This window comes from Oryctolagus cuniculus, chromosome 3, assembly GCF_051225735.1.
Source record: "Oryctolagus cuniculus isolate XC-2025 breed Fujian yellow rabbit chromosome 3, ASM5122573v1, whole genome shotgun sequence".
Lineage (NCBI taxonomy): Eukaryota > Metazoa > Chordata > Mammalia > Lagomorpha > Leporidae > Oryctolagus > Oryctolagus cuniculus.
Window position 1 is genome coordinate 169,711,165 of NC_142869.1, and position 27,614 is coordinate 169,738,778.

Genomic DNA, 27,614 nt, shown 5'->3' on the forward strand with positions numbered 1-27,614 from the left:
CATTTCAGTAACGGTGCGCTCACGTCTCTCATAGTTCCTTGCTCTTAATAAAAACTCAGCATGTTTTTCTGAGCGCAGCATAATGGTGGAACTATCCCTCCCTGGCCCTCCATTAAAAAAATAATAATAATATAAAAACGAAGACCAGCTGGGCAGCTCAGTACACAAAGGATCAGGCCCCTTGTGGAAAGGCTCCGCATCGTAGCCTAGCCCAGCCCATGAAGCAGGTTGCCCATCAGGAGAAGTGACACGTCCACCCTCCTCCCTCGCCACTTCTCTTGTGTGTTCATCCACTCATTGTTTTCTTTGAGTCCTCCTGTGTTGAAATTTAAGAGTTTTGTGTCTGTCTCTGCTTGTACATAAGCTCTTGAACATCTGGACGTTGTTAACCTATCCAAGACGGGAACAAACACTGTTTCCCCGTAGGCAGCTGCAGATGCACTGTAGTGCTGGGCACTTGCCCACGAATCAAGCAAGCTGGTTCTAGAAAGAAGGAAGCCGCCTCCTGTTATGAAGGAGCTCTCCTCTGAGATCTCTCGGATCCGCGTTGCCTCCCCTCCAGCACTGCCTGACAGCTCAGTGTTCAACAACGTCCAATGCCCAGCTAAGAAACAATTTTTATATGACTTTGAGAGGGCCTGTTTGAATCCTTGAGCAAAGGGAAATGCTAAACCGACTGCACCTTGTGAGACAGCCCAGTTTGTGGCCCTGATCAATGAACGAAAAGGAGAAGTTCTGTTTCCATTTGCGCCACAATGTGCAGAATGCACACCTCTTCCTCTGTGTGCCTCCGTTTCTCTATAAAATGCCTGAAAAATGTTTACCTTCTTTGGAGATCCAGTCAGGAGGCACAGTCATAGACCCAAAGCCATGGCAGGCAATAATTCAATAAATCAGTAGCAGTCTCATTTCTAAGCTGAAGTGTTGTATGGCTTATGAATGATATTATAAATATCCAATATGATATAGATGTTATAAATATCCTTGGCAGAAAACAAGGTTCCCCATCCCTATAAAAAGACAACCCAATTTTAAAAATGAACAAAGGATTGGGTTAAACATTTCACCAAAGAAGATATATAGATAGTTTTAAAACATGAAAAGACCATTAGCCATCAGGGAAGTGCAAATCAGAACCGCAATGAGATTCTATTTAATACCCACCAGGATGAGCATAATTTAAAAAGACAGAAAGCAAATGTTGGCAAGGATATGGAGAAATCAGGACCCTCATACAACACCAGTGGGAATGTAAAGTGGTATTATGTAAAGCTATTATGGAAAGGAGTCTGGCATTTCCTCAAAATGTTAATAATGAGGTCATCATAGAACCAGCCATTCCACTCTGAAGTATATATGACTATACCCAACACAATGGAACTTAAATCTACACAAAAACTTATGCACAAATGTTCAACAGCAGCACTGTCATAATAATCAAAAAGTAGAAACAACTCAAGTGTCCATCAATTGATGAACAGACACATGAGGTATATCCATACAATGGAATGTTATTTGGTATTAAAAGAAAGTGCTGCTACGTGCCTGAACACTAATGAACTTGCAAAGCTGCCAAGTGAAAAGAAATTAGTCACAATAGATCACATAATACTTATTGTATAAGTAAACAGAAGTCACGTTTGAATATTTGGCATCTGTAGAAACAGAAAGTAAGTTAGGGTTCTGGGACATGGGTAAGAGCAGAGTCTAATAGATACTGTGTTTCTTCTTAGGATGTCTCCGTCATCCTAAGAAGCTCTGACTAATATAAATACAGGACCTTATTTATTTATTTGAGAGAGACAACATTTCCACCCACTGATTCGTTCCCCAAAAACCTACAATACCCAAAGCCAGGAGCCAGAAACTTATTCCAGGTTTCCCGTGTTGGCAGCAGGAAATCAGCTCTTTGAGCCATCATCCTGCTTTCCAGAGCTGCATTAGCAGGAAGCTGGAGTCAGGAGCCAGAGCCGCCAGTCAAATCCAAGCACCTGATCTGGGATGCCGGCATCTTAACTACTAGGCTAAATACCCACCCCAATCCGTACATGTAAGTGAGTGAAGTTCATGGTATATGGATTATATCTCAATAAAGCTGCCTGAACCTTACTCCTGACCAATTGAATCAGAATTTCTGCAGGTGGAGTTTGGCATCAGGTATTTTGTTTAAGCCTCCTTTGTTAAGCTTGTTATATATTTGGTATAGCCAGGATGCAAATCACTGTAAACTGATTGCAAAGAGATCTTTCAGAGCCAGAACACGATAAATCCCCGAGTCTCGTGTTCTGTGCCTGTCCCAGTGAACAAGCTGATTTAAAGGCACAAGGGAAATGATGTTCACGGTTAAGTTCTGTGGCTGTCTCCCCTGGGTGAGCAGACACCAAGAAACCCAAATTCCCCTTCAACCAAGAACAAATAAAAGAGTAACTGAATGTTGTTCCAAGTCCTGAGCAAAACCGGAGAGAAGAGGAGTGGCTGGTATTTTCCCACCTGCAACTTGATTGTCAGAACACACCAGGGACCTTGCTCCTTCCTTCCCAGGCTGCCCTTGCATGGTGTGGGGTTGCTCAGCCCCATCTGTGAGTGAAGAGCATTGCAGGTGTTTCAGTGGCGGAAGTGATATGGGCCTGTATCAGAAGAAATGGCAGAGAAAGCAAGTAGAAAACCCATGACGACCATAATTGCACAAGGAGATAGGCTTCTGAAGAGGAACCATTACTTATTTTTATATATCTTTCTTTCTTTTATTTATTAATTTATTTACTTACTTACTTACTTATTTACTTGAGAGAGTTATAGACGGAGAGAGGTAGAAGCAGAGAGAGAGGGCTTCCATCTGCTGGTTCACTCCCCAAATGACCGCAATGGCCAGAGCTGGGCTGATCTGAAGCCAGGAGCGAGGAGCTTCTTCTGGGTCTCCCACGTGAGTACAGGGGCCTAAGGACTTGGGCCATCTTCTACTGCTTTCCCAGGCCATACCAGAGAGCTGGATCAGAAGTGGAGCAGCCGGGACTCGAACCAGCACCCATATGGGATGCTGGCACCACAGGCAGAGGCTTAGCCTGCTACACCATAGCACCGGCCCCACCGTTACTTATTAAATATAGATACGCTCAATGATAGTGGGTCATGAAATACATGTATGTGAAAACCATTGAAGACAGACTTAGGGAAGAGTTCTTCCAAGTTCCAGGAGGAAAAAAAAATAGTATTATAATCAAGATAACTGGACAATTTTATTACTCCCTATTTATGAGGGTTTGGCTAAGATTGCTTTAGGAGAGCGGTTTTCAGAAGCCTGATTTAAAAAAAAAAAAAACATCGGAATGATACTGCCCCCATTATTTTTGACACAGACAAATTAGACAGATTTTGAAAGGGCTGGAGATTGAGTGGTTGTAAAAAGCGGAGGTGCTAAATGGAAGTGTCCCTGTCACATCGCATATGAATCAGTCAGTATTGTTGGGAATCCAGACAAGTGACCTGACCTTTTAAAATCCTTCCTTAGCTGAAGGGCTGCCATGTAATGGCTGAGTGACATTCCATAGGTCACCCTACCATGTCCCAGTGTCTCTACCTGTACAACAGAACTAATTAGCCCCTGCGCAAAAGAATCCAATCAGTTCCCACCAGCATTGAATATAACCAAACATCGTTATGAGGTTTTGTATAAATGAACATCTAACATGGAAACCGGGAGCCATGTCCAGTGCAGGGGGCAGCTGGGATGAGGGGCATTGCTTATGTAGATTAACGAGGAGCTGAGGGCCAAGGACTTGAAGGTAACCCGCATGCTGACAACCACAGGTGTCAGAATCCTGCAGGGGCAGGAGAGGAGAGTGTGTCACCCAGAAGGCAGGGTGGGTTGTGGCAGGAGCCTGGAGCCGGAGCCAGGGGAAGTTTAGCGCTTTGCTGCATTTCTAGAGACACCACCCAGCCAGGCAGGGAAGGGCCAGTGCCAGGCCACTCTTTGCCCTGCTGTTTCCCACCAGGGCCTTCTCTTGTGGAGACCCAGCTGGGAGCCTGGAGAACAGGTGCCTGGGCCAGTTGCCTCCCCCACAATGTGAGCACAGCCAGGAAGAGCTGAGGCATGGGTGGGAGAGGTTATCCCTGGTGTTACTCTGTGTCCATTCTCACCCTCCTGCACCTAGCTTGGATGTTGTCTAAGCTTCTGTTTATTACAAGATAGGGTTCAACACCTAAAGACATTCTCCTCTCTGCCCAGCAGGGGGGAGCCACAGTCTCATCAGTCACAGTTTTCACCCCAAATCCTGGATCTCCACAGTGCTCCCTTTCAGGTCAGACACAGTTCCTCCACTCAGTGACCTCCAAGCTAGCCTTCAATGTCAGTCAGTCCTGGTGCCCCCATATAACACAGTAAGGGAAATGCCACGTCATAGCCAGTAGGATGGCTGTCATTTAAAAAAAAAAAAAAATGGAACATAGCAAATGTTGGCAAGGACATGGCGAAATCGGGACCCTTCTTTGTTGCTGGTGGGAATTGGGAATGTAAAATAGGGCAGCCACTGTAGAAGACAATTTGGCTGTTCCCCAAAAAGTGAAACATGGATTTATGTGACCCACCATTTCCACTCCTAGGTGTATACCCAAAAGAACCGGAAGCAGGTCCTCTAATGGAAGCTTGTATGTTAATGTTCGTAGTGGTATTATTCGCCCACACCAAAAGGCAAAAATAACCTCAATGTCCATCAGCAAGTGAATGGATAAGCAAAATGTGGTGTGTACATACAACGGAATAATACTCAGTCAAAAAAATAAATGAAATTCTAATATATACTACGGCAAGAGTGAATGTCCAAAACATTATTATGCTAGATGAAGTAAACCAGACACAAAAGGACATATGTTGTCTGATTCCCCAAATAAAATCTCTAAAATAGGTCAACTCGTGGACACAAAAGAGAATGGTAGATGTCAGGGGCTGAGAGGAGGAGGGACAGGGAACTTAGTTTAATGGGCCCAGAATTAGTTTGGATGATGGAAAAGTTGGGGGTCAATATGATATATTTTGTTACAATGTATATTTTGCCAGAATAAGAGAAATAGGTGGAAAGTGTAAAACAGAATCCCACTGGTTAACACATGCATTAAAAGGTGAGGCTGGTGCTCTCCCCATTTCTGCAACTGGTCTCAAGGCCACAGGTGCTACTTAGCACTTTCTTTGCCACCACCATCCCTGGGGCTCTTGTCCTCTTCCTGCACCTCGACTGGTCAGAAGTCTTCACCTATCTGTGTTTACCAAGACTTTGCTCCTTCAAGAGCCAGGTTCTCGGTGGCCCTGGCTTTATGAATGTGCTGTGGTTTTCCTATCATTTTACTGTGGACTTGGAAGAGCTCAGAGGGCTCCCAGTGACTCCAGCATTGTCCAGCCTGCTCTTACCACATAGCAGCAACTTACTTTCTCATTGGCAAACCACATCACTCAGTCCAGGCACTGGTAAAGGACAGGGCTTCAAAGCAGCCCGATGACGACCTCTCCTTCCAATGTAACGCACTCATCGTTGTGTCCTCCAGGGGTAGAACTCTCTTCTGGGTACCTCTAGACCTGTTTGCCCAGAGTTGCAAGGACAGGAACAAGAGTTCCATGAGTAGTTTTACTAATTAAGTCTTTGGCTCTCACGCTCACATTTTCTTGATTATTGGGAGAAGAGGGGGAGGGGGAGAATGTTGATTTCTGGGACGTGGTATTCCAGCACTCCAGGCTTGTATGTGCTGCCGTCCAATGGGAACCATAGCCCGGTCCTGCCCAGGTCATTTAACACTTCTGTCATCCAGCTCCTCCAGGGCCGTCCATGTCCAGCAAGAGGGTAATTCATGGAGTGTGGCCCATGCCTCACTTCTTTTACTGTAAAATAAGGCTCTTGGTTAGAAACATGGTTGAACGGGACACCATGATTATGATTAAGTCCTTGAGTAAGTCAGCCGACAGTGGAGCTGGCAGAACTATTTGAGGTGAGGGAGGCAGTTTGATACCCAGAGTGTCTGTTACAGTGTGGGTATGACACCGCTCCCCAAAGGGGCAGGTGCTGTGCCGCCTTAGCCAGTGCTCACCCTTCCCCTGTGGAATTCTGACACTTCAGGCAGCTGTCCTAGGCTCTTGGACTCAACAGTAGGAAGCAATGGTAGAAAGCTTGGGGGAGGGGTCAGGGAGAGAGGAATGGGTCTGAGTCTATGCGTTAAGGGCAAGATAGAGCACAGATCTGCAAATCAATATCTTTGAAACCATTTATAATGTTTATTTCACAATTGCCTGGAAAACATGCTAATAATGCAGATTTCTTTGCCCTTCTTTCAGCAGATAGCAGAATTATTTAAAAAGCTAAATGGAGACAATTTCATACATCTTTGGCAAGATTCTCAAAAATGAATTCTTGTCAGATAGACTTCTTTAAAGATTATAATTATGTGGTAAAACTAAGTTAAACAGGTTGAACAATCTTGGCAAAATGCTCTTAAAGTCTTGTCAGAATGAGCTCTTTAAAGATTTTGACTGTGTGGCAAAAATTAAGCTTTGCAGGTGTAACTCCTTCTTCAGTCTTACAGGCTTCCATGTGAGCATGTTGGCCAGCCGGCTCTGCGGTGACTCCCCCTGCAGGGCTCAGCACCTAAAGCCTGCAGGCTTTGCATTCGATGTCTGTTCCTGGCTGTGTCAAATCATCTTTGAGCAAACACTGAGCTCCTGTGATTTCTGGGTTTCTATTACTTTACATTCTCGACATAATGATTTTCCTGTTGCCCATGCCATGTCTTCATTAAATAATACGTTTTCTTAATAAGTAGAAGAGGAAGAATATGTAAAACTCGAGACCTAGAAGCGGGAAATAATACTGATCCGGACGCCGGGTGGGAGTCCCCCAGCAGTACAGTCCTTGGCCGCTGGAGCCGCAAGTCCAGGGCAGTCTACAAGCCTACCAGCCACCACCTCCCTGTGACACCCACGGCCTGCACTTTTCCATGCTGGAATTCTGATGGGCCAGTTTGAAACTTTTCTCATTTGTGCTGGGATTTCCAATTTTTCTTTTAGTTAAAAACTTTACATGTTTCTTAGGAAAAAAAAATGTGGACTGCATGGAAAAAAGCACAAAGCATGATTGAATCACAGAGTTGGACATCTTGGGATTAGATAGCCAATATTTTCTTCATCTTGTATGCATAATTCTTATGAATACCATATAGCACAGTTTATAACACTTTATTTTACTCAGCTGTATATCATGGCTGAAAATAACCTATACCAAGCATTTGTCTATGGTGTCAAATATTTTCTACTATAGAATTTCCGATGACTCCATATTTTTGTGTAGTGTGGATATACCATAATTTATTTAATAAATCAGAGGGTTTAAAAAAGATTTATAGTCGAGCAGTAAGGCCATCCCTCTAATGCTATTACAATATATAAAACTTCGCCAAGCTCTTTGACACACATAAATCCTCAAAGGGATGATTGTGTGTGTGTGTGTGTGCACGCGCGCACAATGCTTCTGGCTGTCAATCAGTTCTCCTCCATGTCATGGTTCCTGCACTCCTTCCAGGTTGTTAGGGGGTGATTATGGATTCTGTCAAATGAGATGTCTACTATGTATTCAATGGGAGGCAGTTTGTATTTTTCTGCATCTGTTCTCTCCCATCTGAGGAAGTTAAGGGAATCTCAGTGAGCCGACGGGAAACTGGGTAGACATCTAGCTAGCCCTGAAGGGCACCACAGACAAGCCCGAGGCCCAGAGATCCCCTGACGGAGGATTAGTCTTCTACACAGACACATTTGTCTTGATTGTCACATTCCGCCCACGGGTACACCTACATGCATAAAAATGGCTCCAAGCCTGGCTTTCAAAGCTGTGTGCCTCCCCTGTTGCTTTTCAACCACCCAGCTCAGAGGCATTTTTTTGTGTGTGGCTGTTATATCTTTCAAAAGTGATTAAGGGGCTGGAAGAATTGATATATAAGGGCAGATTAAGAAAACTAAATATTTACAACTTGACTGAGTGACAGCCCAGGGAATGATATTCTTACTGTCTTCTGGGCTCATATCATAGAGGAGACAGCGCTCTGCTTTTCCCAGGAACTGGATTTTAGGAATCTCTAAATTCAGAGCAAAGTTTTCTGCGGATGACATCACTTATGTGAATGAGATAATGGTGTGGGTTAGAAATTGCATTTAGCAGCTAGTAACAAGAATTCAAAATAGCAGTAGCTTAAATAAAAAGCATCTCACTTTCTCTCCTGTGACGGGAAGCCCGGAGGCATGTTTTTGGGGGCTGCATGGCAGCTCCAGGAAGTCATCCGGGTGCTGGTTACTTCCTCTCTTTCGGCTCCGTGATTCCCAGCACTGACTTCCATGTAGAGAGCTCTGATAGAATTAGTTGCTGTGGCCACATCCCAAAGAGTGGGAAGGCTGGGGAGGTCCCTGCCAATTGACATTGCTGGAGGGACTTTTCTTATGATGCTATCTTTCGGTCTTAGTTTATGCATCCCATTGGCCACCACATCTGCATGACACAATGAAATTTTGTGGTTTTTTTTTAATTATTATTTTTTTATTTTTAAATTGGACATAGTGATGACTCAAACTATCAGTTTCTTTTTTTAACCAAAAAAAAAAAAAATGGGACAATAGGTACTTGGTAGGCAGCGAGTGCTTTCTGTCACAGTTATTAGTTTCTTGAGATTCTGACCAATCTGCATGGAGAGACCAGTGATTTATGTGTGGTATTCCAAGATTCCATGTATTAACTAGTCCTTGAGATCCAACTAATTTCCTCCCGCTCACTCTTACCCATTTAAATGTATTCACTGTCACATACCTGGGGTTGATGCTAAACAAAGCAGCCATCTCAAGATACCTAAGAATAACATTAGGTTCTTCCAAGTTCCATGCAGTGTGTTAAGCACACAAAGGCATCTCCTGAATGCATTACTTCAGTATACTCCAAGAGGGAGCCAGATGGAGTAGAATTCACCGTGAGTGGTTGGTAGTTGAGGCTGGGAGACGGACACGTGGGCATCTGTTACACTTCTCTATTTTGGCAATTTTTGAAACTTTCTCAAGCAAAAGCTTTCTAAACCACCTAATGACTCCTTACACTGCCTCCTGTGGGGCTGCTACCCCTAGGCCGCAGCGCCCAGGGAAGCTGCAGCTGCGCAGCCTCACCCAGCCCTTGCTGTTTGAGGAAATCCTCTCAGAGAAGTAGCCTGAGCATCACCACCAGAACACCAGTTGGAAAGGCAGGACTGGGGGCCCAAGCCCCCCAGGTCAGGTTCAAGTGCTGTGTTCTTCATCGCCCCTGTAGCTGTCACTTAGCCGGATCACTCCATCACTGTGGCTGCTGAGATGCGGTTAATGCTGAGTCACTCCTTAGGAGCATAACCATCTTGAGTAAGCATTTAATTCCCAAAAGTTGCTTCTGCCCACGATGACCAGCAGCCCTCGTGCCAGGTGCTACATACCTGTGCGTCCAATACGCATCTCTGACTGTGTTTCGGCGGTTATTAATCATTGCTTACTTGGAAGTTAGTTTGGCTCATTCTGCTTAAATAAAAGCCCTCCGCTCCGCTCACGTCAGGTGTTTGCAGTCCGAAAAGCCTTGGGACTTGAGGAAAACCCTCCAGGGGCCTGAACCATCCAGCCTCCTCTGGAGACCCCTTAGCTTGCCCTCTGCGGGTAACATCCCTGAAAAGACATGATTTTTTTTTTCTCCCTCACATCCGCAGGCGTCTTTTTCTCATGTTAGCTTTCTCTCTTTGTGAAACAGAGAGCTGTGGAAAGTAGGCAGTTTGAGCCGCAACTTCGCCACCCACGTGCTACGTAGGCCGAACAGTTAGCTCTCTGAGGCTCTATTTCTCCATCTCCTTAGAGGCCGTGCCGTACGCCTCCAGGGTCCCTCCCAGCCCCATCCTTTGTTACCCTGTGGAACTTGACCTTTCAACCCCAAAGGACATTTTGAAGACACTGGGCGCTCTCTGAATCTCGCCTGGTTATGTTCTTCAAGGTAGTAGAAAGATCGCAACGTTGATTTTTATTGGTCTCTTTTTCCAAATAATGACTGTCTTAATTCTTATTTCTAGTTTGCCTCAGATCCTTCCTAGAATAAGAAAATGAATAAAAGAGTGAAGTCAGTCGCGCATCTCAACTAAATTCTCCCTTAAGCAGGCTGGATCCTCTTTGCTGTTTAAGATTTATTTGTTTATTTGAAAGTCAGAGTTACAGAGAGAGGAGAGAGAGAGAGAGAGGTATCTTTTATCTGCTCATTCACTCCCCACTTGGCAGCAATGGCCAGGGCTGGCCATGCTGAAACCAGGAGCCAGGAGCTTCATCTGGGTCTCCTATATGGGTAGCGGGGGCCCAAAAACTCGGGCCGTCACCTGCTGCTTTTCCAAAGCCATTAGCAGGAAGACAGATCAGAAGTGGAGCAGCCAGGACATGAACCGGCGCCCATATGAGATGCTGGTGTCTCAGGGGGCATCATCATCCTCTCTGCCATAACACCGGCTCCTGCTTTTAGGTATTTAAAATAGTTTCAGCAGGCATATTAACTGGGTTGTTTTATTTTTTTCTGTAATCATCTTCAAGCCAAGTACATGTTTAACACCCTCGGACATTTACCAACCTCCACTGCTGGAGGAGAGGCGAGGAAAACACCCAGCAGGAAACAGCACAGAAGCCGACCCAGGGACTGCCACCACCTGAGGCATTACTAGTTGCTGTCAGAGATGCAACCATTGCGGTCACTTCTTTCTTCTTCGAAGAATTCTGTTCCATGTTTGGATAACTTTAAGCAGGCTTATGAGCATTTCCCTTGAAGTTAAACCTGGGGAAAAGCATGCTAACTATTAAGTAGTGCCTGTGACAGTGCAGGGCTAATCATGCCTTACACAGTGTTGCACGCCCAGCCTTTTCCCTGTGAATGTAAAGCATGTTTCTGATCTCACTCTCTCTCAGGGCAGCCTTTGGCAAGGAGTCTGAAGTTCTCATTGGGAACCTGGGTGATAAACTCATCCCTGCGCAGGACATCCTCCGTGACGTCAGCGACCTCAAAGGCTTGGCCAACATGCACGAAAGCCTGGAATGGTTGGCAGGCCGAACCAAGTCCGCTTTCTCCAACCTTTCTGCATCCCAGAGTGAGTATCCACGCGACAGCTGTAGCGCGGACGACCGGGGACCCAGGCTGAAAGCATACACCTGTCACCGCATGCAGGCTTGTGGGCACCTGTGGCAAATTGTCGCAGCATGCGTGTGTGTTGCCCCTCCTACCTTGTGCTTCCGGGAAAGAACCTAATCCCAGTGTCCTTGTGTGGGGTTGGAAACTCCAGGAAGGGTCCATGCTAACATAGCTTTATTTTAAACCTTAGAAAACCTCCTTTGCGTTGGATTGAAGCACTGTAGCTCAGGGCAGAAAACAGCATATTCTGTCTTCCTTCTCCCAGGGGAGAAACTGAGTGCTTAGGGCTGAATGCATAGCTGATGTTCTCACTGTAACTTGATGTAAAGCTAATAAAGAATGTCTAAAAGAGAAGAATAGAAATGAATCAGGTGCCAGAAAACACAGACAGTGGAGACAAGAGTTCTGGGAGAGAGATGGTTTCTGGATAATAATAATAAATTTCAAGGAGATTAGGGAATAGGGTATGAAAAGGGAAATACTTTTTTCTACCAAGGACCGATGACTCATAGAAAAGTAATTTGAAAACTTCAGGGTACATAAACTTTTATAACTCTAAGGTAAATACTTTTTTAAAAGCGTTACCTCAGAAGTATGTTTAAGGCAGTTAAAATAGTCAGAGGGAAAAATGAAAGAATAAAGCAGGAATAAAGGAAAGGCAGTTTTGAATAGCTGAGTGGAAAGATGAAAACTAGATAGAAAAAAATAAAGCAAAATCATGGCTGGAAGAAAGAAGCAAAATCAGCCCTGCATCTAATATTAAGGTGATCATCCGAAAGAATATACTTCTATTTGCACTGTGCACTTGAGTGTGAGTTACAGTCACCCCTGCTTATCCGCTGTGGGAGTGTCTCCAGAGCCTCTCCCCTGAGACACTGAGAGCTGCCCAAGTCCCCCCACTACGGAATGGTGTAGATCTTATGTAAGCCACACACAAGCTCCAGTTGACGTTCAGTCATCTCTGGACTGCTTACGTACCTAATGCTGGGTAAATGCTATATGAGCAGTTGTTACACTGTATGGCTTAGGGGGAAATGGCAAGAAACAAGAAATCTCCACAAGTTCAGTACAGGCACAGCTTCTTGGTTCTGAATACTGAGTAGTATTGATCCATAGGTGGTTGAAAAGGATGACCGGGTGTATTTGTAGGGAGTGTCCCTTGAGAAGTTACTCCTTGATCAGCCATGTTTCCAACCTAGAGATGGACGAAGCGTGAATTAAATTCACCCAGAGCCAGAGCCTGCAGAGTCCCTTGAATGTTCACCACACCTACAGGCTCATGATGGCCACCTACCCAGCCCCAGGGAGGCGGGAAGGCAGGGCAAGAGTGGGCCTCTGAGGAAGACCACATAATCTGCTTATCAATCTAATCAAAGAATACCTCTTGTTGTAAACATTTTTACCTGATGATAAACGTATACATATTTAGTCTCAGAAATCTATAGAAGATGTATCCACCCATCACGTATGTCTTGGGCACGGCCTTGAGCAGGCTCTGCGTCGGGAGGTATCCAGTTAGGCTTTTACAGTCCCATCATGTCAGACAATTCCATTACAAGCAGCAGTTTAAGTTATCCATTTTATCCCCTAGACCTACTGCATTCCCTTCTTAAACACGCATGTGCACACTTACACACACATACAAACACACACACACACACATACAAACACACACAACTCATTTTCTCTTTACTAACTGCAAAACACTACACAGCTCTGAAAAGGGACCCGTGTCTGTTTTCCTGGTTTCCTCTGACTCTCAGAAATACAGGGCTCCTTGGGTAGGTCTGTGAGCGGCGTTTGCAAGAGGCCCTGGCACTTAGAAGAGCCGTCAGTGTCTAATATTTAATAATCTCATCTCTTCTTTGTAATGGCACAGTATTCTGGATTTCTATCCTGTCCACCTCAAAAGAGCTCCACAAGGCAAGGCCGTGCCTTACCTGCAGAGCGAGCCACCCCACCGGGGATTCGCACCTGAGCTGGCATCGACCGTTCCGAGGGAGAAGGTGCCCTCTGAGTCACACCGAGCTTTGTGGTCGCACAGGCTAGCTGTTGTGTCCCTGTCACTCAGAGTCCCTGGTTGAGGGGACGCCTGAGCCATAGCTTTAATCAGGTCCACTATCTGGCAGTGATCTCTTCTGCCACACCCGTTCACACTCGATTGCATGTGCTCCACCCTGTTTTATAACTTGTGCCGTCTCGGTTCCTTTCGGGGTGATCATTCCACCCAGTGAGTGATTTAAGTGCACACCCAGGTGAGCCGTAGTCACCACCTGTGGTGTCTCTGCTGACACACAGCACCCAGCGTTGTGGTTTAGCCCACTACCAACAAGCCGGGCTCGCACAGGCCTCTCACGGAACTCCCGGGAGAGATGCCCATTGACGTTTATAATCTGAACAAAGCGGGAGACCCTCTGATAATCGGCTACTTTGATTGCTCCTTGTCAGTGTGGCTCTAGCAAAGGAATAAGGGACAGCTGGTTATTATTCTTTTGAAAAATGAAAAATGGTTACCACACCAGAAGCGTTTCCGAGCCTGGAGACGGGATAGCGTGAAGAAAATGCTGGCCTCTTATCTTGCACTTGTGGGTACTCAGTGGTTTGGGAAGAAATCATGATAAGATTTTAGGTTTATTTTCTTGTTCCACATCCTGTTCGTCTTAGTACATTTAAGAAGGTATTTATGTAATGGGCAAGAGGAAGTTTGCAGAAGATCGTTTTCGTAGTAGAAGATCTCATCGGGTAGTAGAGCAGGACTCTCATCCATCTGAAACATTTTATGTCATCCTGAAGAAAGTGTTGAGTTTCTGGGGCAAGGCACAGCTGGCCCTGCACTGCCCTGGAGAATACAGTGGCTAACAGGTAGGTAATTTTTCTCCCTCTCTTGGTATTTATCTAAATGCTACTCTTTCTCCTTTACACGTAAGAGAGTTTCCTTGCTGTATAAGGCACCACCCTTACTTTTGTGGTACTACAGTGCTTGGTTCCTGTTCCATATCTTCTGAGATTCTCCCCCTTAACCTTCCCTACACCTGTTCCATTTAAAATCCTTTTAGATGAAAGTTGCAAGCTAGTCAAAAGAAAAGGAATGCAATGGATCATCAGACTGGTCATTGAGAGGCTTCAGGTGTGGTGGGATCCGGAGGCTCAGGAAGTCCCATCACATCACAGACCACCTGTGCACCACGTCCTCTCCCTACCCCGTCCCCTACCCCCTTTCCCTCCTGGTGTGTTCTCCTTTTTGCTTCCCACTGTAGGGAAGCATTTCCCCTATTGGCTAGCAGCAGTCCAAGAACCATCAGATCCCAGACCAAAAGAGCATTCTTGGCCAAGTGCCTCAGAGACCCAGAGAGGGCTGGGGTTGACCTTGCCTGACCTTCTCTGGAGGGTCTCTCTGGTTCTCTTTGTCTGCCCAAGTCTTGTTGTCTGCCTCATTCTCCCCAACCCCAACCTAGTCTGTCTGCCATCCCCACCTCTAGAATACATTCCTGTTCAGGGTCTGATCTAACAGGCAGGGATGTTGAGAAGGACCATACACAGCATTGTGAATTCGTGATCCAGATAGTTATTTTCCCCATTGATCACCACTGTGACCTTGTAGTAAAAGTACAAAATAATAGGTGCTGCTTGCCAGAGAGTTAAATGAAGATTCTTTCCTTAAGATTTATTTTTTATGTAAACTTGAAAAAGTTACAGAGAGAGAGCGATCAATCGATCGATCGATCTTCCATCCACTGGTTCACTCCCCAAATGGCCACAATAGCCAGAGCTGGCCTAAATCAAAGCTAGACGTATGGCACTCCTTCCAGATCTCCCATGTGGGTGGCAAAGGCTAAGGCTTCCTTACCAGGTGCATTAGCAGGGAGCTGGATCGGAAGCAGAGCAGCCAGAACTCAAATTGGCACCCATTTGTGATGCAGGCATCAAAGGTGGCATACGAACCCACTGTAGGTTGGCACCCATATGTGACACGGGCTTCAGGGGTGGCGTCCTAACCCACTGTGTCACAAGCCAGCCCCTCTGACATCACTTTGATTAAGAAAAATCTCAGAGCAAAAATGTGACCTACATAAAAAATCCTGAGATTATACCCCAATTTTAACACTAGTGACTTTCTTTTCAGTTTATCTTTTGTTTTAGGATGCATTACTTTTAGAAATAGACTACAGGGACGTGGAGAGGGGCTCAAGAGCTAATTTTGTCTGCATTGCTTCCTTGGGGAGGCCTTCCTTTCTGTCCGGGGTTCTGTAGAAACCTCTAGTAGAGATTCTACAGCTTCCTTGATTATATACTGTAGTTCTGCCTCTTAAGCAACTTTACTATCTAAAGAGGACATCTTATCATTATTATTATTATTATTATTATTATTATTGAAGCCCCCATTGCATGGGTGTAAACATTTTTCCTGTGTTGTTCTCTCTTCAGAAGTGTCTGTAAACTACTTTAATGTACTTAAGAACACTTCCGGCCGGTGCCGTGGCTCAATAGACTAATCCTCCGCCTTGTGGCGCCAGCACACCGGGTTCTAGTTCCAGTCAGGGCACCAGATTCTATCCTGGTTGCCCCTCTTCCAGGCCAGCTCTCTGCTGTGGCCTGGGAGTGCAGTGGAGGATGGCCCAAGAGCTTGGGCCCTGCACCCCATGGGAGACCAGGATAAGCACCTGGCTTCTGCCATCGGATCAGCGCGGTGCGCCAGCCGCGGCGGCCATTGGAGGGTGAGCCAATGGCAAAGGAAGACCTTTCTCTCTGTCTCTCTCTCTGTCTGCCTGTCAAAAAAAAAAAAAAAAAAAAAAAAAAAACACTTCCCCAGTCCCATACCTGCCCAACTCTGGATCGTAAAGACTTTTAAGCTGCAGGTAGGTCCCAGTCCCTGGGCCGAGGGCACCCAAGCATAGTAGGATGAGGAGCCCAAGTCAAGTGCATGCACTCTTGGCTGGAGATGCGGCTGTTGGCCTTTGTAAACGTGGGTCCTAGGACACGTGCCCCTGACACCCAGCTCCCTCACCGCCAGCTCCTAGAGTTCCCATTTCTGAAGTATTTGCTGAGCTCACATGTCCAGGTGATAGGAAGTCATTCTCGGTTTGAGCAGCCACAGTTCCCTCTAACTACCAAGGCAGGTATCTCATAATTTTGGTTGTTAGGGCTGATTCAGGAATTGTAGTTTTAGTTACACAATTATTTGTCTATATTTTTCTGAAGGCAGAATTGTGAGGGATCTTAGAAATCACCCGGTCCAACTCATTTTTCTGCACATGAGAAAATTAAAACCCCAGAGCGGCCACCCCTGCTCCTCCGGACCAGGGCAGTTTAGGTAGATGTTGCAGAAATGCTGCTGCTTCGGCGTTTGTAGAATGGTCTTCAGTATGGGTCTGATTTCTTTTCGTGACTGGACCGAATCATGGGTTTGGGAAAGAAGAACCAGGGGTTAAGTGCCATCCTCGTCACGTGATTTCAGGAGTCCTCGTGGTAAGCGTCATTTACCACTGGTGATGCTCTGGGACTGGTTGTTGTGCCTCCATTCTTGAGGTCCTCTCTAGGCAGCTCCTTCCGAATTCTAGGTCAGCTCCATTTTCCCATCCCAAATTGCTTTTCTTTGTCTGTCCTTCTAGTGACTAGTTTTTGACCAAATGAATGCATGCTATCATAAGACCTATTTAGACAAGTTGAATACTTGCCAAAAAACCAATTCTCTACCTTTAACAATTGTGCAGTTGGTATTCCTGGTAATCTTGTGAGTCTGAAAGGCTCCGTGTGGGAGAGGCTTTTTCTACTGCCCTGGGCCACTGTATCAGGGTGTAAAGCTTTTTTGTTGACATGTGTGCTACACAACTCTTTGTTTTTTAAGATTTTATTTATTTGAAAGGCAGAGATACGGAAAGGGAGGGAGGGGGAGAGAGAGAGAGAGAGAGAGAGAGAGAGAGAGGAAGGAAGGAAGGAAGGAAGGAAGGAAGGAAGGAAGGAAGGAAGGAAGGAAGGAAGGAAGGAAGGAAGGAAGATCGGAAGATCTTCCATTTGCTGGTTCACCCCCCAAATGTCTGCAATGGCCAGGGCTTGGCCAGGCCAAAGCCAGGAGCCTGGAGCTTCTTCCAAGTCTCCTACATGGGTGCAGGGGCCCAAGGGCTTGGACCATGCGTTAGCAAGGAGATGAATCGGAAGTAGAGCAGCCAGACATGAACCAGTGCCCGTACACTCCACTCCACTGCTGGTGGAGGCCTAACTTTCTACACCACAGCACTAGCCCTGCTAAACAACTCTTATTAAGTGTACATAACCATATTGCTTTCAGATGAAGCCAGGCTACAATTAAAAGAAATTAATTTCTTCACTAAAAGTCATATGTATTCTAACTCATTTTCATTATATTCTGATATGCAATGTTGACTTAAAACTCATGTGCAAGTGAAACTTGGTTCATGAGATAGGTCCTTTAGAGGAGCAGTTCTCCAACGTGGCTACATATCGGTGATACTCAGTGGGGAGCTTGAAAAACACAGACACTGGGCCCCTCTCCCAGAGGTTTTCATTTAATTGTCCCAAGTTCTGGGCTGGGCATGGGGCAGCAGCCTAACCAGTCTGATCAGATGGAGAACCACACTTCTAAAGGACTGATTCTCACGCACCTTGACTCGTATTAACATCACTGAAGCTCTTTGACATCTCCTCAAGCAATTTCAACAAACAGCTAAGGTTGACAGCCACCGATCTAGAGCCCCTAGACATCTCTTCTTCAGTTCCCGTAGGTCTTTATATCTGAGGGATACTCTGCAGTCATCTTGCTTGTTCTTATTTTCTCAGAAGTTTAAGGCTAACGTGACTTCCCACTGTATGGACAAGAACACCAGGCATCACATTACCGTATGTTATGTCTATGCAAGAGTCAGGACAACACCTGCTGCAGCTTAGTAGCTGCTACCCCAACTGTCACCCAAGACAATTAACAATTAGAAGTTCCTCTCACCCTTTTCAAGTCAACTGAATAAGAAGGACGTAAGGAAGCGTGGATTCTCTTAACACAGAAAGCTGCCAGCCCTGAGGGGGTGAATGTGGACGTGTCGGGGATGTCATTGAAAAGGAAGACAAGCTCCTGGTGTGTGCCCTCTCCCATGCCCCGAGCACACGGCGGTGCAGCACGCCTGGATATATTGTGGGCACTGCCCATTCTGGTGCAGCGTTTTCTGAAAGACGGAAAACAAATCCTCTCGTGCTCCAGCTCAGTACCACACACTTCTGTGCGCCTTGATAGTAAAGGAAAAATAAAATGCAAATTCCCTCATTGTTTGTTTGACTGCCTTGGCACAATGAGAATAAAAATTTCCTTCGCCAGGATCTCATGGGAAACTGTCCTGTTTCAGCTTTGCCTTTGTCAAACCACTAGGCCAGAGTTTTCCTTGTCATAATTTCATCTGATTCTTTCTAATTAGAACTCTACGCATGGTAATTCCTCTCTCGCTTTGGTATTTACAAGTTTCAAATATTTGTAGACTGTTATCGGAAGCAGACAGCTCCGCCACAGCAGCGCTCAGCCGGCCTCTGCACGCTCAGCTCCTCAACCACCTCTCTGCGCTCGGCTTCCTTTGCCTTCGCTCATCTCTCTGTCTTGGTATAATTTTCTCAGGCTGACTCATCTCACAGCTTCATTCATTTCATTCTTCTTTTATTGATGATGCCTTCTGAATTCAGTTATTCATTTATTTTATCATGCTGTTTACTAAAAATATAATAAACAACCATTGATACTATAAGGTGTTCGTGAGCTGCACACCCACTGTTCAACTCTGAATTTGTTTTGGTCTCATTTAGTTGACGCCACCTGTATGCGGCTTTCTCGATTTTAAGTGATGCCTACATATATGTCCACCCAGTTTCACAGTTAGTCAAGTTTTTGAGGAACAGAAATTCCAACTGATAATTTTATGATGATTCCATTCCCTTCCTTCTCAGTCTTAACTGTGCTCTGCTGATATTTAGCAACTCACTGCACTTTGCCCCAATGAAGAAAGGACTGTGTGTGAGAGCGCTCACCTGCCTGCCCTCAGGACTCTCTGACAGCCACACTGTGACTGGGAGCGGGGAGCCTCCTCGTTCTTGTGTTTGTGTCAAGGGGATTGCCTCAGCTCTCTGTCTCCTTCTCCACCTTGAGTGTTGCCCATCCTCCAGGGGTCAGGCTGACCCACGTGCTGTCCTATACACCAGGTCTGTTGACTGTTGGCCACACCACAACTCCATTCAAACTTGTGACCCCCAGGGGGTTCCTGGGTTCCATCGCTCTAAACATGCTTAAATGCTGAGACACAGGGATTAGTCTCCCCCCGCCCCTTCAAACATTTCCACACTATTTGTTTTCCCTTCCCTCTCATTGAATGCCCTCCCATGGCTTCCCAATCTTGGGCATTTTTGCCTTTCTCCACACATCTCTGTTATCTTAATTCATAACGTATTTCCTATTCTCCCTTGCTCTAGGAAGCATATAGAAAATACTCATCTTGAGGTTAGACATTCTTGAGGACAAATCAGGCAAACTACTCCGTCACTACGTGGAAATTATTTAGCCTTTCTCAGCTAAATAGTTCTCGTCACTTATTAAGTAGAAATGACACATACTCATTGGGTTGCTGTAACCACTGAATGAGATGATGGACTTGGAGTTCTAAGCAGTGTCCGGTTCACAGTGGGCAATCAGGATGGGGCTCCTGCATTTCCTGCTGTGAATCTTATCACAGGAGCTGTCATTCATGCTACTGGGTCTTCCCCTTCCTCCTACCCACCCAGGCTTCTCTGCAATCTCAAGTCAGATGGTTTCTTTTTTAATTATTTTTTTTAAGATTTATTTTTATTTATTTGACAGAGTTACAGAGAGAGGTAGAAACAGAGAGGGAGGGAGAGAAGGGTTTTCAATACACTGTTTCACTCGCCACATGGCCACAACAGCCCAAGCTGAGCCAATCCGAAGCCAGGAGCCAGCAGCTTCTTTCCAGGTCTCCCACTGGGTGCAGGGCCCCAAGGACTTGGGTCATCCTTGGCTGCTTTCCTAGGCAGATTAGCAGGGAGCTGGATCAGAAGTGGAGCAGCCGGGATTCAAACTTTCACCTATGTGGGATGTTGGCACTGCATGCTGGGGCTTTAGCCTGCTGCATGCATCTAGTTGCTTTTAAAACTCTATTCAGGGGCTGGCGCTGTGGCGCAGCATGTTAACACCCTGGCCTGAAGCGCCGGCATCCCATATGGGCTCCATTTCTAGTCCCGTCCCGGCTGCTCCTCTTCCAGCCCAGCTCTCTACTATGGCCTGGGAAAGCAGTAGAAGATGGCCCAAGTGTTTGGGCCCCTGCACCCACATGGGAGACCAGGAAAAAGCACCTGGTTCCTGGCTTCTCAGCTTCGGCCTTTGCGGCCATCTAGGGAGTGAACCAGCAGATGGAAGACCTCTCTCTCTGTCTCCACCTCTCTCTGTAACCCTTTCAAATAAATAAAATAAATATTTTTTTAAAAAAGAAAAAAAACCTCTGTGGAGATCTGTGCCCCTGATTCATTGCTGGTAAGTCATGACTCTTGCTCCCTGGGTTCCCAGATGTGTCCAAGTTCATGAGAATGGACCTGCAAGCCTACAAGGGGTTGTGTGACAAGCAGGGTTAGATGTGAAAAGGATGCCTTTTTCTTCTTCAAAACCCTAAAGAGCGGGCTCAGCCATTAAGAAAAACATGCCAGACACACACACGGCTCCCTTCTGTCAATCTGCTGGTCATCCGTGGAGTTCCTTGTCCTGTGCTGAGTGCTGATTAAAAAGCAGTGCCATCTGCCTCTGCAGGGAGCTATGGAGGCTGGAGCTGTGGGCCTCCCAGTGTAGTGATGGAGTTCTGAGTATCTGACTATAAAGACTTACGTGGCTGGGCTTTTGAAAATACCAACACTGTATCCACCAGGGAAATATTTTATTAAAATATGATAATAGCATGGATGCTTAAGTGTGATAGCTGGAAGCTTTCTGCTGAATGATTGTGTCTGCAAAGAGCGCTGTAAAACGGATACAGGAAGAAGAAGTGCACGTGGGAATCTTTGGGAAAGAGAGGAGACAGGGTGAGCTGGGAAGAAAGAGCAGGCTCAGTAACGGCAGCTGCAGAGCCAGACCGAGTGATGGCAGGGACGCAGGGGACTGTTCCTGAGCCGATGCCGTCAGGAGCAGTGAGGCCACGTGGCCGCCGTAGCAGTGTGACCCGAACAAGAAATCTGAGGGGGCTGATGGGGGTACGAAATCGGAAAGCGTTTCGCACTGCAGAGCGGTGGAATATTGAACCTGAAGGCACAGATTGTACTATTAAATCTGAGCTCTTATCTAGCAAAGCCCGTGGACAGTTGGATGCTTTGAAACTTGAGATAAGCCCAGAAACCCATGTGAAAGCCTGACTTAATGAACTCCTTAAACTAAATTTACGTAGGCTCCAGAATGCAGTGGGTGAGGGGAGAGATGAATCCGGACAGGGCACTCAACAGGAGGGTGCGGGGCCAGCCAAGGTTTCACGGGAGAACTCTCTGTCACTTGGTGGGGTTGAGTTCAGAAAACGGTTGTCAGTGTGAATTGGATCTGCTTCCCAAGAGAGCTTACTTATGCATCAGCAGTGAACAAAGACCTCTTTTCCCACAGCCAGTCCCACGAAAGGGTGGCCAAGGGGGAGCGTATCCAAACGTGTGTGCCTCCACCAGTCGCAGGGGATACCGTGATGATGATAAAGGCGTGCAACACTTGGACTGCATTTCATTCTTCCAAGGACCTTTGCCAACTTTAATTCTTAATCTCTCAACCCTGCCTCAAACTTCGCTTGACAAGCCAGCCTTTCTTCTCTCAGTTTTGCAAAGCATGGTCTTGAAACACTGAAGTTTTGGCCATTTGCTGAAGGTCAGCATGGGTCAGTGACAAAACCTAGTCTAAACCTGACTGTTCTGACCGTGCAACCAGAGTGTCTGGAAACAGCAGGATCACCTTTGATGGGTGTGGCTCAGACACTGAGCCTGCGTGCCATCATTCTTGTAGCCAGTGTTCTTTGCCTACAGCTAAAACCTCAGCCAGAGGAATGCAGTGTCATGTCCGTGGTGTGAATGGCGCTGAATCCACTTTGAAGGGGGCAGTGGTGGGAATTCTTGCATTTAGCATGTTCGCTCTTATTAAATGTCACAAATTGCACCCTAAAAATTAAGAGACCTCCTTCTTCATATGAGGTTCCAATAGGTAGGAGCAGGGTCTCCCAGGCGCGGCACCGCTAGTAATAGCAGTTCATTCTGTGCACTAACATCTTTGAGCTTTGGTCATTGAATACTAGACAGATTTGACAGGCGTTCCTAACTAACATCTTAATCCAATTTTTATGAAAGGAAGAAAAACGAGGGATTTTCTGTAAGCCTGATGAAAAACCCAAGTGTCTTTGCAGAAACCAAGAACATCTGATCAGATTCTTCTTGGAAGCAAAACTCCTAGAAATGTCCGCAAGCTGGTCTGGGCTGGAAAACCCCTTTGGTCACATTCATCTAAAGAAGCTACTATTTGTAGGTGACTTTTCAGCAAGTCTGTCAAAAGCTTCTTAGTGCAGATAAAAATTCAATAACCTTTCACTGTGGATGTGCCACAATTATCACTCATTTAAAAACAGTCCCTCTAATAGAGTATTTTATCATGCTGGACAGTCTCTGCATTGTTCATTATTTAGTGTTTGCTAAGCTGATGGCACTTCCACTGCACTTTTCTTATCTCTCCTTTTTCAGAATTGGATTTTATATTTCCAAACCGGTCAGATATGACAAGTCATTTTCTTCCCTCTTGTCTTTTAAGAAACGCAAACTTGAGTTCTTTTTTTTTTTCCCCCAACAATCACCACTTAAAGATTAAAGTTATTGGAAATGTCTGTATTAGCTAGCATGGGTTATGCAGTGGAGAACAATTGCATTTTAATTGCAATTGGGTTCTCACCCTTCTTTTTCATCCTTTCTTCCCAATGTAAGTATGTTCGGTATCCCTTTGGACAATAGCCCTCCCTGTTCCATTCTGCTAAAACACACAGTTATGGCAAAGATGAGGTGGTATGAAGCCTGCCGTGGCTGGAAGGCAAATCAAGAAGGTATTGTCACGATTATTAAATTGTAGAGCCCCAGTGAGGTGGTGATAAGCCAGGTAAGCAGCTCTCTCTGTAAATACAGACTGTCTCCATGTGAGAAAGGAAGACGATGAAATCATTAGCCTGACACCTGGGTGAGAGATGCCAGTTGACACAGCATCTCTTTCTTTCTAGAGCTCATTATTAAGAATTTTAATGATTTTAAGTCTGAAAAAATTCTACTACCGCTGGTTCCAAAAGAACTTTTTTTTTTAATATCCATACATTTTACCCAAGCTTTGCACTTTGTCTATAATACACACGTTTAGGTGTTTACCATTTGTTCCAGATTTTATCTTGGGCACTGCCATGGAATAAGGCTGTAGTTAAGACCAAGTCTCTTCTGCTGACAGTGCGCTAAGCTGACGGAGACCTAAGTGAGAGGAACAGGATACGATGGCCATACGTCTCCCTTACCGGGAATTCTCCTCTTGGGCCTCCTGGGGACTTGGGCGTTTTGTCCATGTCTAAGGAAATGCAGAATTCATTCAGGAACCTCAGTGACAAGATTCTGACCTTTTCAGGTACAGTCTTTCAGCAATGATACCAGGATGCTGAACGAGATTGTGGTCAAGAGAAAATCTCCCCAAAATATAAAATGCTAGGATTTTATGGAATATTGTCGTCAGCATCAAGCCGACAAAACCCTGGAGTTTTTCTTCAAATGTCAATAATAAGAGTCATCTCTTAGGATTGTCTTTATGAAGAGACAAAAAATATTTGCTCCAACTTCACAGACAGAGGAGATGCTCACAACTCCTGTCTTTTCTGTTTCTAAAAGAGGGAGTGTGACTCAGAATCCACCATCATAATATTTGTTTCAAGGTACCACAAGCCCAATTAACGCATGTGTTCGAGCCAACAGCCTTTTAGCTTTTCACAGAAATCTTGGAAATGTGCTAGAGAAACACCCCCACGAGCCAGTTCTGCATATGCTGCTGTCGCTGCCTCTCCCTGGGAAGACAGCACAGGTCACGAGCCAACAGATGGCTGCCAAGCGCCACCGTGGCTGGGACTCCTCCCACCAGCTCCTCCCCCCCCCCCCGCCCCGGAGCACACCGGGAGAGGTGCTCTTCTTCAACATTGCCCAGACTTTTCTCTGCCTTGACCCAGCTTCCTTCACGGCAATATTGAGACAACTCAGCATTGAGCATTGCACCCCAGCCTTATTTCTGTTCCTCACTTAGATCTACAGCAGCCTGGCTCGACAGAGGAGGATGGGCTTGTCCTTGGACAAGGTACTTAGCCCTGCTGTGGCATCCTCTGTGTTACACATCCCTCATAGCACTGTACAGAGGATCAAGTTGACTAACGCATTCACAATGCCTATTGCACTGCCTCACACCCAATAGCACACAACACTTCTGCTGCTTCTCGTTTTTAAGCTTCTTTTCCCGCCCCCCTCAGTCCTAGCCATCGAGCCTGTTTTATGTCTGACTGTCATTGTGCTACCAATGCTTGCCTGTCGTGGTACCCAATGTGAAATCCCAAGGACTACCTCTTTTTTTTTTTTATTTTTGATAGGCAGAGTGGACAGTGAGAGAGAGAGACAGAGAGAGAAAGGTCTTCCTTTGCCGTTGGTTCACCCTCCAATGGCCGCCGCTGCAGCCGGCGCACCGCGCTGATCCGATGGCAGGAGCCAGGAGCCAGGTGCTTTCCCTGGTCTCCCATGGGGTGCAGGGCCCAAGCACCTAGGCCATCCTCCACTGCACTCCCTGGCCATAGCAGAGAGCTGGCCTGGAAGAGGGGCAACCGGGACAGAATCCGGCGCCCCAACCAGGACTAGAACCTGGTGTGCCGGCGCCACAAGGTGGAGGATTAGCCTATTGAGCCACGGCGCCGGCTCAGGACTACCTCTTTTTTTATCTCCCCTTCTCCCATACTCCCTGTTGATGGCTGAGCCATTCTGCTTGATAATTTAATTTCGCTGTCAACGGATCTTTTGTGTATTGCATTTGAAATTAGACTTTGAGCTCTTGAGTTTAACAGCCTTCCAAAAGCCACGTGGCCTCGGAATTTAGGCACAGGGTAAGATGACATTTATTCCAGGCCACAAAGAGTGAAACTTGGGTGAAGCGTCCAGCTCTTTTTTTTTTTTTTTTTTTTTTTTTGACAGGCAGAGTGGACAGTGAGAGAGAGAGACAGAGAGAAAGAGAGAAAGGTCTTCCTTTGCCGTTGGTTCACCCTCCAATGGCCGCCGTGCCACCACACCGCGCTGATCCAAAGGCAGGAGCCAGGTGCTTCTCCTGGTCTCCCATGGGGTGCAGGGCCCAAGCACTTGGGCCATCCTCCACTGCACTCCCAGGCCACAGCAGAGAGCTGGCCTGGAAGAGGGGCAACCGGGACAGAATCCGGCGCCCCGACCGGGACTAGAACCCGGTGTGCCGGCGCCGCAAGGCGGAGGATTAGCCTAGTGAACCGCGGCGCCGGCCCTCCGGCTCTTGTTAAACAACTTTCTCTGTAAACTTGTACTTCAGTGGGTCGGGAGCCATGGAAATGAAGAAGTGGTTTCAATGAAAGCTGTAACAGAAATGGCAGACCCTCTAATTCTGGAGCCCCCAGTGGCTCTGGAGCCCTTGGGCCTTTCCACATCAAGGCTCCTGCTTGTGCTGACGTAGGCTCGTAGCAGCACTCTGAGATCTGCCTGGACCTCAGCCGCGCCCGCCCCACAGCGTAACCAGTGATCTGGCCGGCAGCTTGCCCCTGTCCTGTGCACAGATTCGAATGCTGAGGGGAGTTCTGGGAGTGCCAGTTCTGCTGGGATTTTAGGAGCGCTAGGGAGCAATGAAAACTAGTGGTTTGTTTTAGATTTGTCATGTTAACCATTTTTCAATGTACCCTTGAGCGCCTTTAAGTATGTTCATGTGGTTGTATAAGCGTCACCATTGTCCCTCGGCAGAACTTGTCTCATTTTTCCAACCTGAAACTGTACCCATTAAACAGTAGTTCCTCGTTTCTCCCTACCTCCAGTCCTTGGAAGCCACTGAGGGTTCATCCTTGCTGTTGTACATGTCAGAGTTGCCTTCTTTTTTGTTTTTAAGGCTGCATGATAGTCTGTTTAGGGATATGCCATATTTTTTTCCACTGTCTATCAATGGACACTTAATTTGCTTCTTTTTTTTTTTTTTTTAAGGTTGTATGTATTTATTTGAAAGGCAGAGTTACAAAGAAAGAGGGAGACAGACAGAGATCTTCTGTCTGCTGGTTCACTTCCCAGATGGCTGCAACAGCCAGACCTGTCAGGTTGAAGCCAGGAGCCTGGATTTCAACCAGGTCTCCCACGTCGGTGCAGGAGCCCAAGCACTTGGGCCATCTTCCAGTACTTTCCCAGGTCCGTTAGCAGGGAGCTGGATTGGAAGTGGAGCAGCAGGGTCTTGAACCAGTGCTCATAAGGGATGCTGGCATCACAGGCAGCAGCTTAACCCACTGTGCCACAGCGCCAGCCCCCAGCTTCCATCGTTTGATTACTGTGAATAATGCTATGGACATCTTTTTAATCTTTTCTTCTATTTTGGGGGGTTATATACCCAGAAGTACAATTACAGAAAGTAGTATTTTAAGATCAGGTATACTTGACTTTTTCTTTTCTGATTAGTACTTCCCAAGCCAGATTCTGGAGCTACTTACAGGATGCTGTGTGACATTTCAACATGATGTGTACTGATCAGATCAGGGTACTTGGCATATCTATCCCCCAATATATGCCATTTCTTTGTGCTGGGAACACTCATAATCTTCTGATTTAGCTGTTTTAAAATGTTCAGTTACTTGTTGGCAACCATAGTTATCAGTCTATGCTGTAGAACATTAACAATTATTCCTCCTGTACCCATTAAACCATTAACCATCCTCTCTTTATCCCTCCACCACCGCATTCTTGCCAGGCTCCGGTAAATACTGTGCATTCTCTACTTTGAGACTGATGTTTTAGCGTCTGTATGGAAATGAGAGCATTTGTCTTTCTGTGCCAGACTTCCTTCCATTACCATAATGTCCTCCACTTTCATCCGTGTTGCTGTAAATGACAAAATTTCATCCTTTTTAAAGGCTGAATTATATTCCATTGTGTTTATAAATCACATGTTCCTTACCTATTTTTCTGTCAATGGATACGTAGGTTGATTCTGTATCTTGGGTATTTTGATAGTACCACAAGAAACATGTGAGTGTAGATGTCTCTGTGACATACTGGTTTCAGTTCCTTTGGATGTGTACCCAATAGTGGACTGCTGAATCATAAGACAATTCTATTTCTAGATTTTGAGAATCCTCCATACTGTTTTCCATAAAGACC

At 46.0% G+C, this 27,614-nt stretch overlaps 1 protein-coding gene across 4 annotated transcripts in view; it reads left to right on the top strand.

The window, feature by feature from the left end:
- The window catches only part of EXOC4 (exocyst complex component 4), an 867,110-nt gene that overhangs the window by 729,082 nt on the left and 110,414 nt on the right, over positions 1-27,614 (top strand). For all 4 annotated transcript variants that reach the window (XM_002711996.6, XM_070071324.2, XM_089328633.1 and 1 more), the window contains exon 14: positions 10,964-11,142. In XM_002711996.6, the coding sequence (XP_002712042.4) occupies positions 10,964-11,142 (179 nt within the window). The remainder of the gene's footprint in view (positions 1-10,963; positions 11,143-27,614) is intronic.